General features: G+C 69.5%; 1 protein-coding gene across 1 annotated transcript in view; it reads right to left on the reverse strand.

The window, feature by feature from the left end:
* The window catches only part of MUC5B (mucin 5B, oligomeric mucus/gel-forming), a 36,297-nt gene that overhangs the window by 9,095 nt on the left and 10,202 nt on the right, over nt 1-17,000 (reverse strand). The window contains exons 13-31 of the mRNA XM_036295548.1: nt 16,608-16,745; nt 16,211-16,375; nt 15,798-15,892; nt 14,888-15,014; nt 14,482-14,737; nt 14,032-14,087; nt 13,818-13,918; nt 13,533-13,684; nt 13,042-13,180; nt 12,841-12,951; nt 11,811-11,990; nt 10,842-11,081; nt 9,827-9,983; nt 9,398-9,526; nt 9,047-9,191; nt 8,895-8,938; nt 8,609-8,806; nt 7,558-8,435; nt 135-7,194 (exon numbers count right to left, since the gene is read on the reverse strand). Of these exons, the coding sequence (XP_036151441.1) occupies nt 135-7,194; nt 7,558-8,435; nt 8,609-8,806; nt 8,895-8,938; nt 9,047-9,191; nt 9,398-9,526; nt 9,827-9,983; nt 10,842-11,081; nt 11,811-11,990; nt 12,841-12,951; nt 13,042-13,180; nt 13,533-13,684; nt 13,818-13,918; nt 14,032-14,087; nt 14,482-14,737; nt 14,888-15,014; nt 15,798-15,892; nt 16,211-16,375; nt 16,608-16,745 (10,371 nt within the window). The remainder of the gene's footprint in view (nt 1-134; nt 7,195-7,557; nt 8,436-8,608; nt 8,807-8,894; nt 8,939-9,046; nt 9,192-9,397; nt 9,527-9,826; nt 9,984-10,841; nt 11,082-11,810; nt 11,991-12,840; nt 12,952-13,041; nt 13,181-13,532; nt 13,685-13,817; nt 13,919-14,031; nt 14,088-14,481; nt 14,738-14,887; nt 15,015-15,797; nt 15,893-16,210; nt 16,376-16,607; nt 16,746-17,000) is intronic.

Below are 17,000 nucleotides of genomic sequence, written 5' to 3' on the forward strand. Positions count from 1 at the left end.
AGGGGGGAATCGAGAAGATCGGACACGCCCGTCAGCCAGCGTGGCCTCCACAGCACCTGCCAATGGGCGGGGCAGAGACCCCGGAATGGGGTGCCGGGTGGACTATCCTCGGGCGGGGACAGTGCTCCACACACCTGGTGAGAACAGCTGTCCAAACGCCCGGCACCGGCAGGGTGTGGTAGAGACGGGTGGGCTGGGTGAGGCGCTGGGCTCAGGGGTGCTGGGGAGCCACGGGGACATGGTGGTCTCCGGGGCTGAGGACGGGCAGTGGCTGTCACAGCAGAGCAGACGCACGTGGTAGTTGAGGCACATCCTGAAGCGGCCGCCCTGGTCGCGGTTGCGGCACACCAGCCCGAAGCGCACGTCGCACTGCACCACCTGGCCCACGTCCTCCAGGCTCGCGTCCGGCAACTTCTCTGCTCGGCACTCGATGTCCTGAGGCTGCTCGCAGAAGCTGTGGCCGGCAGCGCGGAGGACAGAGAGGGTCTCAAAGTCCCCGCCGTCGGGAACCGGGGTGGGGTAGTCCTCGTCGAGCCAGTCTGTCCACGTGCACCGTGGCGTGCAGGCCCCACGGGTCGTGGAGGTCATGGAGGTCGTGGATGTCGGGGTCGGCCTCAGGGAGCTGGTGGGCAGGGAGGTCCCAAAGATGGGACTGGAGGACGGGGTCCCAGGGGTGGTCTGAATGGGGGAGGTGGCCACGTGGGGGGCACTGGGCGAGGCTGGCTTGGCAGTTGTGGTCAGGGTCCCTGTGGAGGCAGAGGGACTTGGGACAGAGCGCCACTGGGTGGTCCTGAGGGAGGTGCGAGCCGTCTGGGTGGCCGGGACACTCTCTGTGATCCTGGGGGACGAGTGGGGTGACAGGGTGGTGGCCGTGGTGCTGACCTCGGTGGGCCCGGAAGTCCGCTGGCCCGTGCTGGTGGGCGTGGCCGTGCTGGTGGGCATGGCCGTGCTGGGGCAGTGGCTGTAGTCGTCACAGCAGAGCACGCGGATCTGGTAGTTGAAACACATCTTGAAGCGGCCGCCCTGGTCGCGGTTGCGGCACACCAGGCCCTCCTCCAGCTGGCACTGCACCACCTGGCCCAGCTGCTCCAGGGGCACGTCGGGCAGCCTCTCGGCCCGGCACTCCAGGCCCTCGGGCCGCGCGCAGACGGGCCTGCCGGCTGCCTGCATGTTGGCGTAGGTCTCAAAGTCCCCTCCGGAGGCGCCGGGCATGGGGTAGCTCTGGTCCAGCCAGTCGGTCCAGGCACAGCGAGGCTGACAGGCAGTGGGCGTGGCCACGGAGGTCGTGGTGCTGGAGGTCGTGATGGACGAGGTGGGAGCCTTAATCGCAGAGCCTGTAGCCGTGGGGACGGCTGTAGAAGGGCCCGGGGTGGTGCCCTGCAGGGAGCTGGTGGTCACGGGAATGGGGGTCGATGGGGAGGGTCTGGTGCTGGCCCCTGGGCTTGAGGTGGCCCTGGTGGTGCTGGTCACAGTGCTGGTGCGTCCAGACAGGGTCTTCCAGGGCCTGGTGGTGGGCTCACTGGCCGGGGAGGTGCCGCTGGAGGCAGTGGAGGGCCCCACAAGGGTGGTGGCCCTGGTGGTGGGCGTCACCGGGGTGAGGGTGCCCCCTGAAGACGGGGAGGGGACCACCGTGGTGCCGGGCGTGGAGGGGCAGTGGCTGTAGTCACAGCAGAGCAGACGCACGTGGTAGTTGAGGCACATCCTGAAGCGGCCGCCCTGGTCGCGGTTGCGGCACACCAGCCCGAAGCGCACGTCGCACTGCACCACCTGGCCCACGTCCTCCAGGCTCGCGTCCGGCAACTTCTCTGCTCGGCACTCGATGTCCTGAGGTTGCTCGCAGAAGCTGTGGCCGGCAGCGCGGAGGACAGAGAGGGTCTCAAAGTCCCCGCCATCGTGTCCGGGCGTGGGATAGTCAGCGTCATACCAGTCAGTCCACAGGCACCGTGGCGTGCAGGTCACAGAGGTCATGGAGGCCATGGAGGTCGTGGAGGTCATGGAGGTCATGGAGGTCATGGTCGGCTTCAGGGAGCTGGTGTGCAGGGTGGTCCCAGGGGTGGAACTGGAGGACGGGGTCCCAGGAGTGGTCTGAATGGGGGAGGTGGCCACGTGGGGGGCACTGGGCGAGGCTGGCTTGGCAGTTGTGGTCAGGGTCCCTGTGGAGGCAGAGGGACTTGGGACAGAGCGCCACTGGGTGGTCCTGAGGGAGGTGCGAGCCGTCTGGGTGGCCGGGACACTCTCTGTGATCCTGGGGGACGAGTGGGGTGACATGGTGGTGGCTGTGGTGCTGACCTCGGTGGGCCCGGAAGTCCGCTGGCCCGTGCTGGTGGGCATGGCTGTGCTGGTGGGCATGGCCGTGCTGGTGGGCGTGGCCGTGCTGGTGGGCGTGGCCGTGCTGGTGGGCATGGCCGTGCTGGGGCAGTGGCTGTAGTCGTCACAACAGAGCACGCGGATCTGGTAGTTGAAACACATCTTGAAGCGGCCGCCCTGGTCGCGGTTGCGGCACACCAGGCCCTCCTCCAGCTGGCACTGCACCACCTGGCCCAGCTGCTCCAGGGGCACGTCGGGCAGCCTCTCGGCCCGGCACTCCAGGCCCTCGGGCCGCGCGCAGACGGGCCTGCCGGCTGCCTGCATGTTGGCGTATGTCTCAAAGTCCCCTCCGGAGGCGCCGGGCATGGGGTAGCTCTGGTCCAGCCAGTCGGTCCAGGCACAGCGAGGCTGACAGGCAGTGGGCGTGGCCACAGAGGTCGTGGTGCTGGAGGTCGTGATGGACGAGGTGGGAGCCTTAATCGCAGAGCCTGTAGCCGTGGGGACGGCTGTAGAAGGGCCCGGGGTGGTGCCCGGCAGGGAGCTGGTGGTCACGGGAATGGGGGTCGATGGGGAGGGTCTGGTGCTGGCCCCTGGGCTTGAGGTGGCCCTGGTGGTGCTGGTCACAGTGCTGGTGCGTCCAGACAGGGTCTTCCAGGGCCTGGTGGTGGGCTCACTGGCCGGGGAGGTGCCGCTGGAGGCAGTGGAGGGCCCCACAAGGGTGGTGGCCCTGGTGGTGGGCGTCACCGGGGTGAGGGTGCCTCCTGAAGACGGGGAGGGGACCACCGTGGTGCCGGGCGTGGAGGGGCAGTGGCTGTAGTCACAGCAGAGCAGACGCACGTGGTAGTTGAGGCACATCCTGAAGCGGCCGCCCTGGTCGCGGTTGCGGCACACCAGCCCGAAGCGCACGTCGCACTGCACCACCTGGCCCACGTCCTCCAGGCTCGCGTCCGGCAACTTCTCTGCTCGGCACTCGATGTCCTGAGGCTGCTCGCAGAAGCTGTGGCCGGCAGCGCGGAGGACAGAGAGGGTCTCAAAGTCCCCGCCGTCGGGAACCGGGGTGGGGTAGTCCTCGTCGAGCCAGTCTGTCCACGTGCACCGTGGCGTGCAGGCCCCACGGGTCGTGGAGGTCATGGAGGTCGTGGATGTCGGGGTCGGCCTCAGGGAGCTGGTGGGCAGGGAGGTCCCAAAGATGGAACTGGAGGATGGGGTCCCAGGGGTGGTCTGAATGGGGGAGGTGGCCACGTGGGGGGCACTGGGCGAGGCTGGCTTGGCAGTTGTGGTCAGGGTCCCTGTGGAGGCAGAGGGACTTGGGACAGAGCGCCACTGGGTGGTCCTGAGGGAGGTGCGAGCCGTCTGGGTGGCCGGGACACTCTCTGTGATCCTGGGGGACGAGTGGGGTGACAGGGTGGTGGCCGTGGTGCTGACCTCGGTGGGCCCGGAAGTCCGCTGGCCCGTGCTGGTGGGCGTGGCCGTGCTGGTGGGCATGGCCGTGCTGGGGCAGTGGCTGTAGTCGTCACAGCAGAGCACGCGGATCTGGTAGTTGAAACACATCTTGAAGCGGCCGCCCTGGTCGCGGTTGCGGCACACCAGGCCCTCCTCCAGCTGGCACTGCACCACCTGGCCCAGCTGCTCCAGGGGCACGTCGGGCAGCCTCTCGGCCCGGCACTCCAGGCCCTCGGGCCGCGCGCAGACGGGCCTGCCGGCTGCCTGCATGTTGGCGTATGTCTCAAAGTCCCCTCCGGAGGCGCCGGGCATGGGGTAGCTCTGGTCCAGCCAGTCGGTCCAGGCACAGCGAGGCTGACAGGCAGTGGGCGTGGCCACAGAGGTCGTGGTGCTGGAGGTCGTGATGGACGAGGTGGGAGCCTTAATCGCAGAGCCTGTAGCTGTGGGGACGGCTGTAGAAGGGCCCGGGGTGGTGCCCGGCAGGGAGCTGGTGGACACGGGAATGGGGGTCGATGGGGAGGGTCTGGTGCTGGCCCCTGGGCTGGAGGTGGCCCTGGTGGTGCTGGTCACAGTGCTGGTGCGTCCAGACAGGGTCTTCCAGGGCCTGGTGGTGGGCTCACTGGCCGGGGAGGTGCCGCTGGAGGCAGTGGAGGGCCCCACAAGGGTGGTGGCCCTCGTGGTGGGCGTCACCGGGGTGAGGGTGCCTCCTGAAGACGGGGAGGGGACCACCGTGGTGCCGGGCGTGGAGGGGCAGTGGCTGTAGTCACAGCAGAGCAGATGCACGTGGTAGTTGAGGCACATCCTGAAGCGGCCGCCCTGGTCGCGGTTGCGGCACACCAGCCCGAAGCGCACGTCGCACTGCACCACCTGGCCCACGTCCTCCAGGCTCGCGTCCGGCAACTTCTCTGCTCGGCACTCGATGTCCTGAGGCTGCTCGCAGAAGCTGTGGCCGGCAGCGCGGAGGACAGAGAGGGTCTCAAAGTCCCCGCCGTCGGGAACCGGGGTGGGGTAGTCCTCGTCGAGCCAGTCTGTCCACGTGCACCGTGGCGTGCAGGCCCCACGGGTCGTGGAGGTCATGGAGGTCGTGGATGTCGGGGTCGGCCTCAGGGAGCTGGTGGGCAGGGAGGTCCCAAAGATGGAACTGGAGGATGGGGTCCCAGGGGTGGTCTGAATGGGGGAGGTGGCCACGTGGGGGGCACTGGGCGAGGCTGGCTTGGCAGTTGTGGTCAGGGTCCCTGTGGAGGCAGAGGGACTTGGGACAGAGCGCCACTGGGTGGTCCTGAGGGAGGTGCGAGCCGTCTGGGTGGCCGGGACACTCTCTGTGATCCTGGGGGACGAGTGGGGTGACAGGGTGGTGGCCGTGGTGCTGACCTCGGTGGGCCCGGAAGTCCGCTGGCCCGTACTGGTGGGCATGGCTGTGCTGGTGGGCATGGCCGTGCTGGGGCAGTGGCTGTAGTCGTCACAACAGAGCACGCGGATCTGGTAGTTGAAGCACATCTTGAAGCGGCCGCCCTGGTCGCGGTTGCGGCACACCAGGCCCTCCTCCAGCTGGCACTGCACCACCTGGCCCAGCTGCTCCAGGGGCACGTCGGGCAGCCTCTGGGCCCGACACTCCAGGCCCTCGGGCCGCGCGCAGACGGGCCTGCCGGCTGCCTGCATGTTGGCGTAGGTCTCAAAGTCCCCTCCGGAGGCGCCGGGCATGGGGTAGCTCTGGTCCAGCCAGTCGGTCCAGGCACAGCGAGGCTGACAGGCAGTGGGCGTGGCCACGGAGGTCGTGGTGCTGGAGGTCGTGATGGACGAGGTGGGAGCCTTAATCGCAGAGCCTGTAGCCGTGGGGACGGCTGTAGAAGGGCCCGGGGTGGTGCCCTGCAGGGAGCTGGTGGTCACGGGAATGGGGGTCGATGGGGAGGGTCTGGTGCTGGCCCCTGGGCTTGAGGTGGCCCTGGTGGTGCTGGTCACAGTGCTGGTGCGTCCAGACAGGGTCTCCCAGGGCCTGGTGGTGGGCTCACTGGCCGGGGAGGTGCCGCTGGAGGCCGTGGAGGGCCTCACAAGGGTGGTGGCCCTGGTGGTGGGCCTCACTGGGGTGAGGGTGCCCCCTGAAGACGGGGAGGCGACCGCCGTGGTGCCGGGTGTGGAGTGGCAGTGGCTGTAGTCATCGCAGCAGTGCACGCGGATGTGGTAGTTGAGGCAGGACTCGCCCGCCCGCTGCCGACTGTTCCTGCAGATGAAGCCATACTCACGGGCGCACTGTACCACCTGGCCCAGCGCCTCCAGGGGCACCCCTGGCGACAGGACGGCCTCGCACTGGATGGCGTCCGGCTCCTCGCAGAGCTGCCCGCCCGCCTGCCTGATGTGGTAGTAGGTCTCAATGTCGCCCCCATAGCGGCCAGGCAGGGGCTGGTCTGTGTCCAGCCAGTCGGTCCAGCGGCATGTCGGCTGGCAGCTGGTCGTCGCTGTGGTTCGGGCTGTGTGGGGGATGGTAGGACTGGAGGCTGTTGGGGAGAGCGGCCTCGGGCTGGGCCCCGGGAGAGTCACTGTGGTGGTGGCCGGGGTGCTGGGGCAGTGGCGGTAGTCGTCACAGCAGAGCACGCGGACTTGGTAGTTGAGGCACACCTTGAACCAGCTGTCCTGGTCGCGGTTGCGGCACACCAGGCCCTCCTCCAGCCGGCACCGCACCACCTGGCCCAGCTGCCGCAGGGGCACGTCGGGTAGCGACGAGGCCCGGCACTCCAGGTCCAGGGGCCGCTCGCAGAGGAGCCCGCCCGCCTCCCGGATGTTGGTGTAGGTCTCAAAGTCGCCGCCATTGGGGCCCAGAGAGGGATAGTCCACGTCGAACCAGTCTGTCCACGTGCACTGTGGCGTGCAGGGCCCCGAGGTCGGGGACATTGGTGTGGGTGAGACGGAGCTGGGCTTCCAGGAGCTGGAGGGCAGGGTGGTCCCCAAGGAGGGGCTGGTGGCCAAGGACTCAGGTGTGGTCTGTATGGGGGAGGTGGCCAGGGTGGCTGTGTGGGGGGCACTGGACGAGGCAGGCCCGGCCGTCGTGGTCAGGCCCCAGGTGGACGGCACGGGCGGGGGAGCGGTGGAGGTGGGGCAGCGGCCGGCGCCGTCGCAGCAGAGCACACGGACGTTGTAGTTGAAGCACATGGTGAACGGCCCCCTCTGGTCCCGGTTCCTGCAGACCAGCCCGGCCTGCAGGCTGCAGCTCACCACCTGCCCGATCTGGTCCAGGCTCACCTCCGGGTAGTTCTCTGCCCGGCACTCAATCTTCCGCGGCTCCCGGCACATCTTGCCGCCAGCGGCCCTGATGTTGTCGTAGGTCTCCATGTCTCCGCCCGTGACCCCCGAGGTGGGGAAGTCCACGTCAAACCATTCTGTCCACTCGCACTTGGGCTCGCAGCCAGTCGTGCCCTGGCTGCTGGTGGCTTCAGTGGTGGCAGTGGCAGTGGCAGTGGAGGTGGTGGTGGCTGTGGCTGTGGTGGTGGGGGCGGTGGCAGTGGAAGTGGAGATGGCTGTGGTGGTGGGGGCAGGGGTGGCAGTGGAGGTGGAGGTGGTGGTGGTGGTGGCTTCAGTGGTGGCAGTGTCAGTGGAGGTGGTGGTGGCTGTGGTGGTGGGGGCAGTGGAGGAGGTAGTGGCTGTGGCTGTGGTGGCACTGGTGGTGGCAGGGGTGGCAGTGGAGGTGGAGGTGGTGGCTGTGGTGGAGGTGGTAGTGGAGGAGGTAGTGGCTATGACGGTGGTGGCACTGGTGGTGGCAGGGGTGGCAGTGGAGGTGGTGGTGGCTGTGGCTATGGTGGCGGTGGCAGGGGTGGCAGTGGAGGTGGTGGTGGCTGTGGCCATGGTGGCGCTGGCGGTGGCAGGGGTAGCAGTGGAGGTGGTGGTGGCGATGGAGGTGGAGGTGGCTGTGGCGGCACTGGCGGTGGCAGGGGTGGGCTCCCCGCAGTGGCTGTGGCTGCAGCACAGCAGACGGATCCGGTAGTTGTAGCACATCTTGAATAGGCCCATCTGCTCGTCATTCCTGCAGACCAGGCCGAAGCTGGGGTCGCAGTGCACGAGCTGCCCCAGCTCCTCGGGCCTCCTGTCCGGGAAGTTCACCGCCCGGCACTCTATGTCCTGCGGCCGCTCGCACACGTCGCCCCCCGCGCTCCTGATCCTGTCGTATGACTCGATGTCGCCCCCAGCCTCCTCGGACTTGGGGTAATCCTCATCGAACCACTCCGTCCACTGACAGCGGGGCTGGCAGGTGGTGCCGGGGACCTCGGAGCCGCTTGTCACCCGGGTCTGTGTCGTCGGTGAGGTCAGGGCTGTGGTCGCCTGGACGGGGGAGGTGGGCCGGGGCAGGAGGGTCGGCTTCTGGCTGGTGCCGCAGGGCACGTAGTCGCAGCAGAGCACCCGCAGCTCATAGTTGTGGCAGAGCGGAGGGTCCTGCTCGCTGTTGAGGCACCTGAGCCCGAGCCGGGGGCTGCACTCCACCTTCTGGCCCAGCTGCTCCAGGGGCGTGTCTGGAAGCAGCTGTGCACGGCACTCGACTCCGGCTGGCGCCGGGCAGACCTGGTGACCCCTCTGCCTCAGGTTTGCAAATGTCTCGAAGTCCCCACCTCCCATGCCCGGCTCCGGGCGGCCGCTGTCGTACCAGGCAGACCAGTGGCACAGCTCTTGCACGCACACGGTGGAGAGCGTGGGGACCGGACCTGTGGGGAGGGGGCGTCCTTGTTAGCCACGCCCAGGAGGAGGGTGGCGGGTCCCGGGCCCTCGGGTCTCGGCGGGATCCTGGGCCATCCCTCGCGCCCAGGACTCGGCACCGAGCGCCTGCTGGGTCTTCCCTCCTGGCCCGGACGGCGGCTTCCTTCCCAGGTCAGCTCACCTGTCGTGGAGGGCGGAGCCGCCGTCGAGGTGAAGGTGAAAGGCGTGGTGGACGGCGTGACGCGACATTCCACGGTCGTCCGCGTGATGGTCCCGTTGCTCCCGCAGACAGCCACCAAGCAGGCACCCAGCCCGTCGGTCGTGTTGTAGACGACGTCCTCGTAGCTGTAGGTCCTGCCCTCGTACGTGCACGTGCAGGCTGCACGACGCGGCAGGTGCAGCGCTCAGCGCTCAGCGGGAGCCCCAGCCCCCGCCCCCAGCCCCTAACCAACCAGACCCCTCCTTACCCGCGAGGCTGTATGTGCATTGGACGCCGCCCGGGGTGCAGTTACTGGAGGAGAGAGAGGAGCTGAGAGCCTGCGAGGGGGGAGGGAAAGGGGGAGGCGCCCGGCCCCGCCCGCCCAGCTCCGCCCCCATCCCACCAGGCCCCGCCCCTCACCAGCTCTGGCAGTTCTCTGCCGTGGGGACCTTGGTACCAACATCGTAGTAGTTCTCGTCGTCATCGTAGCAGCCACACTGGGCCACACACCTCATCTGGTCCTCACTGAAGAACGGCTTGCTGGGCGGACACTTCGGGTAGCAGCCTGGGGCAGGCACGGGGGTGGGGGGGGTGGGGAGACGGCTCACCCTCTTGGGCCAGGGGGTCCATGCTGCCCTGACCTGGGGCTGGGGGGGGGTGCGGTGTGCCGGTGGAAGGGGCCCACACCCCCCTGGCACCCACCCAGCCCCTGACACCCGTGCGATGTCCTGGGGTGATGAGATACAGCCCCCCCGACAGCCTGCCCCTCACCTTCCTGGCCTGGCAGGTCCATCAGGCAGCGTCCACTGGGGTTGCGGCAGGTCCGCAGGCAGGGCGCCCCGCAGGGCTGGTAGTGCCACTCGCACTCCCCGTGGGGGTTGTAGTAGTCGCAGAACAAGGCTGCGCGTGGAGGACCGAGGCTAAGGGCGAGGCCGGCCGCTTGTGCCCTGGATGCCAGGGCAGCGTGGGGCCGGCCCTGCTTGCCCCAGGAGTGGAGGGTCTCCGGGGCCCGGCCCTGGCACTCATTGCGGTTTCCCTTCTCAGCCCTGGACGTGGCATGGAGTCATCCTGTCTGGGGGGGACCTGTCTGCCTGGCTTTTATGGACACGTTGGGGCACACACACGCAGTGCCTGTGGTGCAGCCTGCCTCCTCCCGCCAGCCCGCCCGCCCTTCAGCACCACGGACAGAGCCCGACTCACGGCAGACTTCTGGGGTGCGCCAGGCCACGCACACGCCCGCGTCCCGGCAGGCCTGGGCGTAGGCGGCCACGGCGGTGCAGAAACACTCGCAGTCGCCCCCGGAGTCGCAGGCGCACGCGTCGCTCACGCAGGCCTCGTAGTACTTGGTGGAGTCGACCTGATGGGGGGGGGGGGCGGGCGGAGGGGCCACTCAGCGAGGGGAGTGGATGAGAGGATGTCCCACCCGTTGGGACAGCAGCTCACCTGCCATCTGAGACCGTGCCTGCTGCCTCCGGAGGCTCCCGCCCACTGGCAGCCTCCACTCGTGCCCCTGGGCCCCGCTCTGGCCTCACCCACCCACATCTCTTGCCTCTGACGGGCCTCTCACCTGGGTGCAGACCAGCCCTCCTGACTACGTGGGGACCCTGTCCTGCTGCCTCCCAAACACACTCCCCTCCCAGGCAGCAGAGCCCGGTGGACCCCAGTCTGGTGGACAGCACCACTCGCCGGGGGTGCAGGCCAGGCCCCGAGGGCTTCTGAGCCAGGGTGGGCGGTCGGCACAGGCAGCCTGCCCAGCGCAGACCATTCCGGCCAGGCACCCTCATCACCGGGCAGGTCCCGGATCAGGAGACTGTGAGGTGGGAGGGCACTGGAGTCCTTATCACCAGGAAGGACCTCGGGCAGCTCTGGAGCTGATTCCCCGTCCTCTGTGCCGTGCGCCCGGCGTGGGGCTGACAGGTCAGGGACTGTGGGAGGACGAGGCAGGCAGGTCCTGTATGGCTGGCAGCTCCACTTCCAGGGCAGGAGGCTTCGTGGTCAAGGGGTGCAGTGAGGACGCCCTGTGCTGGGACTGGGCACTCCTCGGTGCCAGCGCCCACCCCGTGGCCAGGCAGTGCTCCGTGTTCAGGGCAAAGAAGACCGTCCTCCAAGGCCCAGCCCAGCCCGATTCCACTCCCACCAGGAGCAAAGGGGGTGGCCCCACCCCCGCCAGCCCTCAGGCCCTGCCCCCAGCCCAGAGCCGCGGCCCTCAGCCCACCTGAGCACGGCAGGCCTGGAAGGTGGCGCTGTTGATGAGGCTGCACTGCCGCTGCGCCCAGGACTTGCGGTAGGGGTTGGCGGTGCAGGGGTCCCGGGGGGCCGGGGCGTCGGGGCAGGTGGGGGAGAGTTTCCAGCTGTTGCCGAACTCCAGGGCGTCGCCCACCACGGACTGGCTGCGTGTGGTGAAGTCGTTGACGGCGTTGTCGTCGAAGTTCCCGCACAGCCCGCAGACCCGCCCCTGCAGACGCAGACGCAGAGGCAGACGAGGGGCGTGTGGCGCTGGGGCTGCAGGGGCAGCCTGGCCTGGGAGGGGGAGTGCAGGGCCCCCGGTTCCCTCAGGCAGCACCCAGCAACCTAGCAGGAGGGCAGTGTGCACAGTGGGTCCTGCAGTGGGTAAGAGGCCAGGCGGGCAGGTGGGCCGGTGGGCAGGTGGACAGGCAGACAGGTGGACAGGTGGGAGGTGATCAGGTGGACAGAGCACAGAGGACAGGTGGGCAGGTGGACAGAGGGGCAGGGGGCAGAGGGACAGAGGGGCAGGTGGACAGAGGGGCAGGGGGCAGAGGGACAGAGGGGCAGGTGGACAGAGGGGCAGGTGGACAGAGGGGCAGGTGGACAGAGGGGCAGAGGGGCAGGTGGACAGAGGGGCAGGTGGACAGAGGGGCAGGTGGACAGAGGGGCAGAGGGGCAGGTGGACAGAGGATCAGGTGGACAGAGGGGCAGAGGGGCAGGGGGCAGGCACCTGCTTCCCCGTAGGACCTCAGCCAGTGGCCATGGAATCGCTGAGCGGAGAGACGGGGAGCGGAGCCACTGTCCACCGGGATCGGGCACACCACTGGTCTGTCTGGCCTCACCCCCCTCTTCGGAACCCCAGCCCTCAGCAGACCCCCAGCTGCTAGCAGGCCCCAGGGCCAGGCTGGGAGGGGGGCTCTGTCCCTGCCTGCGGGTCCCGCAGCCCGCCCGCGCTCACCTTGTGATCCTGGTGCAGCCGGATGAACACGCTGGTCCTCCGGTCCCAGGACACGACCAGGCCGCTGCGGGTCTCGATGGCCAGGTGGGTGCCCATGTACCGGATCCTGTAGGGCAGGTCTGCGCCCGGGCCCCTCTGCACCACCTTGTAGGTGCCCTCGTGGAGGATCAGCTCATAGTTCTGCGAGGGGCACAGGGAGCTGAGTGGCCAGCGCCCACCCCATGGCCAGGGCAGAGGCCCCACGGGCGCTCAGGGGCCCACGGCACGGGGCTGGCATGAAGGCTGAGCTGGGCTCCTGACATGTCCGTGAACTCCTGGCGAGAGGCTGGGCAGGGCGTGGGAAGCTGGGGCCTGGGGCAAGCAGAGGGGGGGTGGGCGAGGGCACAGCGGGGGGCTGCGGGCTGCACCTGGGGCTCCCCCCGAGGCCCTGGTCCTCTTTCAGCACTTTACCCACCACTCCCCCCGCCTCCCGTGCTGCTGCCTCCTGTGCTTCTCTTCGCTGCCCTCGGGGGAACACCCAGCCAGAGCTCCGCTCTCTGCCGGGAAGCGCTGACCTCCCTCTCCTGGAAGGGGCGTCCCCGGGGCAGCGGGCTGAACGGAGGCCCCCAGAGACGTGTCCCTTCCTAAACTCCGAGACCTGGGCATAGGATCTTATTTGGAAAAGGGGTCTTTGCAGATGTGATTAGCTAAAGGATCTCGAGGTGTCCTGGATTGGGGGTGTCCCCGTAAGAGAGGAGTAGGACCCACAGAGAAGCCACGTGATGCCAGAGGCAGAGACAGGAGGGGTGTGGCCACAAGTCGTGAGAGGCGGGGAGGGTGCGCGGGACCCTCCCCTGAGCCTCCTGAAGGGCGTGGCCCGGACACACTCAGAGCCGTGCGGAGATGAACCTCTGGTTTTAAGTGGCCGTGGCCACTTGTGTGGCCATGCCAGGATAGTGCAGCAGGCGGGCCGGGGCTCCCAGGGCTGGGGACCCCACAGGGTGAGCCGTTGGCTGCAGAGGGAGGGAGCGCATCCCTGGCCACCCCTCACCTCCAGGAAGAGCTTGATGGCCTTGGAGCAGGCGACCCCCGTGGTCCCGCAGGGGATGTTCTCGGTGACGATGCGGAAGGTCCCGTTGGTGCCGTTGCCTCCGCAGTAGTCCTGGGACAGGAGAGACGACGGGCGGGTCAGGCCCGGATCCTGGCGGCCTTCGGGGCGGGGCGTGGCAGACGGGGTGGGGGGACCGCATACCTGGGCCAGCGTGTACTCGCAGCTGCCCTCGAAATTGTACCGCTCGCCGTCGAAGGTGATGAAGTGGCCGTCCCCGTAGGCCACGCAGGTGCCCAGGCAGGGCCGGCTGCTGCACTCCCACTTGCGGTTCCGGCAGGTGCTGCAGGGGGCAGAGGTATGTCCTGCTCACGGCCACGGCGGGGACAAGGACGGGGACCCAGCCCTGCCTGCCAGCAGGGGTCGTAGGAAGCAGCTTCTGCAGCTTCTGTAGCCCTGGCACCTGCAGCCCTGGCATCTGCTGAGCAGAGGCCGGCCCGGGCACCTCTCAGGGAGGGAGGGAACACGGGGGGCCTTCCCAGGGGAGGGGCAGGGCCGGCCTCAGCTCCTCTCTGCCTCCTGCCGAGGACCCTGCCCAGGGCCCACTCAGGCTGCGGTCTGTGTGGTCTTTCAGCTGCAGCTCTCGGCCTCCCCCGCACCCCCCTCCAGCCCCACCTCGGAGAGCATGGACCCACCAGGTGTTGCAGTCGACCCTGATGGAGTCCCCAGGCCTGTAGGCGGCGTCGTTGTGCAGACAGGGGCAGTCCTCCTCGGCCACGCAGCCCCCGCTCCCGTCGGACACCAGCCCCGGGGGGCAGACGCAGCCGGACACGCAGTGAGTGCTGAACTGTGGACAGGGCGGTGCGGGTCAGCAGCGCGGCCCCTGCTGTGACCCAGGGATGCCCACCGGGGTCCTCCAGGCCCGGGGGGCACCCCTGCAGGGCAGGGGTGTGGCTGTGCCCTCACGGCGGCTGACTCACACAGTCCACGTCCAGCGTGTGGCAGCTCCGGAGGCACTCGGCGCCCGGCGTGCCCGCCGAGGCGTTGCTGCAGTCCAGGTACACCATGGGGGCCGCGCAGCCTGCAGGAGGAGGGCACGCTGGGGCTGTGCAGCCGGGACCCGCCCCAGGCCCGCAGGAGCCCTTCCGCTTCCTCACAGGTAGGTGCCCTCGCGCGTGGGCAGGAGGGCGGTACCTGTGCTGGTCTGCTCCACGGCGCCCAGGCAGCTCAGCTTCCCACTCGCGCAGGAGCTACGGGGGATGGAGGATGGGTCTGGGCCGCTGCCCACGGACCCGCCCAGGCCCTGGCTGGCAGGGCGCGGGTCCCCGGGCCCGGCCGGAGGTGAGGACCAGGGCCTCTGTGAAGGCCTCCAGCCCGAAAAGGGGTGAGGACACGAGCCAAGGACGGGCCCAGGTGCTGAGGCCGTAGCCCAGCTGGCGAGGGAGCTGCCTCCGGCCGGGAGGGCGTGGGGTCCCCGGGCTGGCCCCTGAGGGGGCACCACCCACCCAGCACCCTCCGAGGACCCTGGGCCCTCAGAACCCCCTCCCGGCCCGGGGAGAGGTCCCCCTTTACCGAAGGGCTGAGGGCTGGGCGGGGAACACGCCCCCAGGGAGCCCCGACCCGGCCAGGCCCGCCCCGCCTCACCACACCACGCCGTGGTCGTGCACCACCTCCCCGGGGGCCACCACGGAGCCGCGGAAGTAGCAGGGACAGGCCTCGGCGGGCACGCAGCTGCCCGCGTCGTCCAGGAAGGTGCCGTCGGGGCAGGTGCAGCCGTCCACGGGCACGAAGGCCACGCCGCAGGTGACGTCAGCCTGGCCCAGGGCGCGGCAGGTGGGCTGGCAGCGGTCCACCACGTCGGCGTAGCGCTGGGACTTAGGGCAGGTGCTCGTGTACTTGGCTGGGGGCGGGGTGGGGACGGCATGACGGTCAGTGGCCGGGACTCAGTTTCCCCTCCGGCAGCGGGGGCAGGGGGCGCACCGGGCCCTGGCTGGGCCCAGGAGGAGGCCCGAGGACATGGGTGGGGGTGCTGCCCGGGGCCCGCACTCACTGCAGACGCCGGCCCTCCAGCCGCGGAGCAGCACGCCCCGGGCGGCGCAGGCGCGGACGTAGGCGGACAGCGCGGCGCACAGGCAGTCCTCGCTCTTCTCGCAGTTGCACGTGTCGAACAGGCAGTTCTGGGCGCGGAGCGTGGGGCGTCAGGGACCCGGCCTGCACCTCGAGCCCCTCCTCCCTGGTCCATCGCCTGGGACCCTGCTCCCTCCCCTGGCCAGCCTGGAGGCCGCCCCGCAAGCAGGGCCCCAGCGCTGCACCCTCCGCGGTGGGCGGGCCGAAGCGTGGGGTCAGCGAGGGCTCTGCCGGGACCTGGGATCGGACAGGGTGGAGGGAGAACCCTGACACAGCAGCGCTGTGTTGGCCGAGGGCCAGAGGAGGGGACGGGGGGCGGGGGGCAGGGCGGAGTCCACAGCTCCCCGAGGGCAGACTCCCCCACCCCCCACAGGAGAGGAGTGCAGTGCATTTGGGGGCTTTGAGCTTCCGGAAATGAGGCCTAGGAGGCAATGGCTGTGGGTTGAGTTGTGTCCCCCCAAAAGGTAGCCCCTGGGGCCTGTGACCGTGACCCTCCTGCAAATAGGGGCTCTGTGGGTGTGAGGAGCACAGGGGCGTCATTGGGGGCCTGAGCCAGGGTGGCGGGTGTCATAGACGAAACTTGCACACAAGCAGGGACAGGCGGCCACGTGACCCCAGATGCAGCCGGAGCAGAGACATGGGGGTGCAGCCACAGCCCAGGACGCTGGGGCCCCAGAAGTGGGGAGTGGGGACGGAGACTCCCCTGGAGTGTCCATGGGAGCTTGGCCCCTGGCACAGGGACCCCGGAAAGGGAGGCTGGGAGAAGCTGCAGGGCAGTCCCGCTCCAGCCCCCGCCCTCCCCGAGAGTGGGGTCCCCCCTGGCAGGGTCTCACCGAGTGGAAGGGTGTGGGGCTGATGACGGAGTGGCAGGGGGAGAAGGCACCGGCCGGGTCGGTGAGCAGGGAGCACCAGTGCCGGGCGTAGTTCTCTGGGCAGAGACATGGGGGTCACCAGGCGGCTGACCACCCCCTCCCTGCACCTGCCCCCCAGTCTCTGCTCCACATGCACGGGCCCTGAACTGGGCTTGGGGCTCACCCACCCGCCGCCTGGGCACTGCTGGCAGGGCAGCGAGATACTCTTCCCAGAGATGGGGTCCCGGCGCCCCACCCTGCTTGCCCAGACCCTGCTGTCTGCACGCATGCCTAGATAGCCGGGTCCCCCAGCCCCACGGCCCCCGAGGCCGGGTGAGACGTGAGGCTTGCTGGGCAGCCGGGCAGCAGCCCGAGGGCCCCCAGGGCGGCGGTACCGTTCTCCACGCTCAGGGCGCAGGGGTCCTCCAAGCTGTTCCTGACGTTGGGGCAGGCGGCCTGGGTCTTCCAGGTGTTGGCGAAGGCGGCGGCCGTGCCCTCCACCACGCCGCTGAGGCTGAGGAAGTCGTCCGCCTGGTTCTGGTTGAAGTTCCCGCAGAGGCCTGGGGCCGGGAGGGTATCAGCCGGCATCCGACCCGGCTGTCCAGCCCGGCCCCTGCTCCCGGCCCGTGCTTTCTCCCACACCATGGCTGGGTTCCAGAACCATCTGCCGATAGGCTGTGGTGGGGGTCGGCGCCTGTGCACAGCCCCACCGCCATCCTCCGAGGCCCCTCCCTGCTCGCTGCCTCCCGGTCCCCACCGCCTGCCCCCTCCCTCCCGGCTCGGCCCGCTCACCGCACATCTGGCCTCGGTAGGCGGGGTCCAGCCTGAGGACCAGCTGCATGAGGGGCACCAGCTGCACCTCCAGCTGCAGCCCGAGGCCCGTCTGCACCAGGATGAAGAAGGTCGAGGGCCGGAATATGGTGATGTTGGCTGTGGGGGGTGGCGGTGTGGTCAGAGGCTGCCCGGGGGCCAGGCCCCGCCACGCTCACCCCCAGTGCCCAAGCCTCCTGCTCCCGGGACGGCCCGGGAGGCGGACACGGGCTCAGACAGGCGTCTGGTGGACCGACACCCCCTGCGGTCCAGGAGCCGGGCCGGAGCTCACATGCCCGCGTGGGGCGGGACCACGGACACCCTGAGAGGCCGGGGTCCCCGCAGCAGCCACCGGCGGGACCACGGAGACCTCAC

This window comes from Myotis myotis, unplaced genomic scaffold, assembly GCF_014108235.1.
Source record: "Myotis myotis isolate mMyoMyo1 unplaced genomic scaffold, mMyoMyo1.p scaffold_m19_p_27, whole genome shotgun sequence".
In the NCBI taxonomy this organism is placed as follows: Eukaryota; Metazoa; Chordata; class Mammalia; order Chiroptera; family Vespertilionidae; genus Myotis; species Myotis myotis.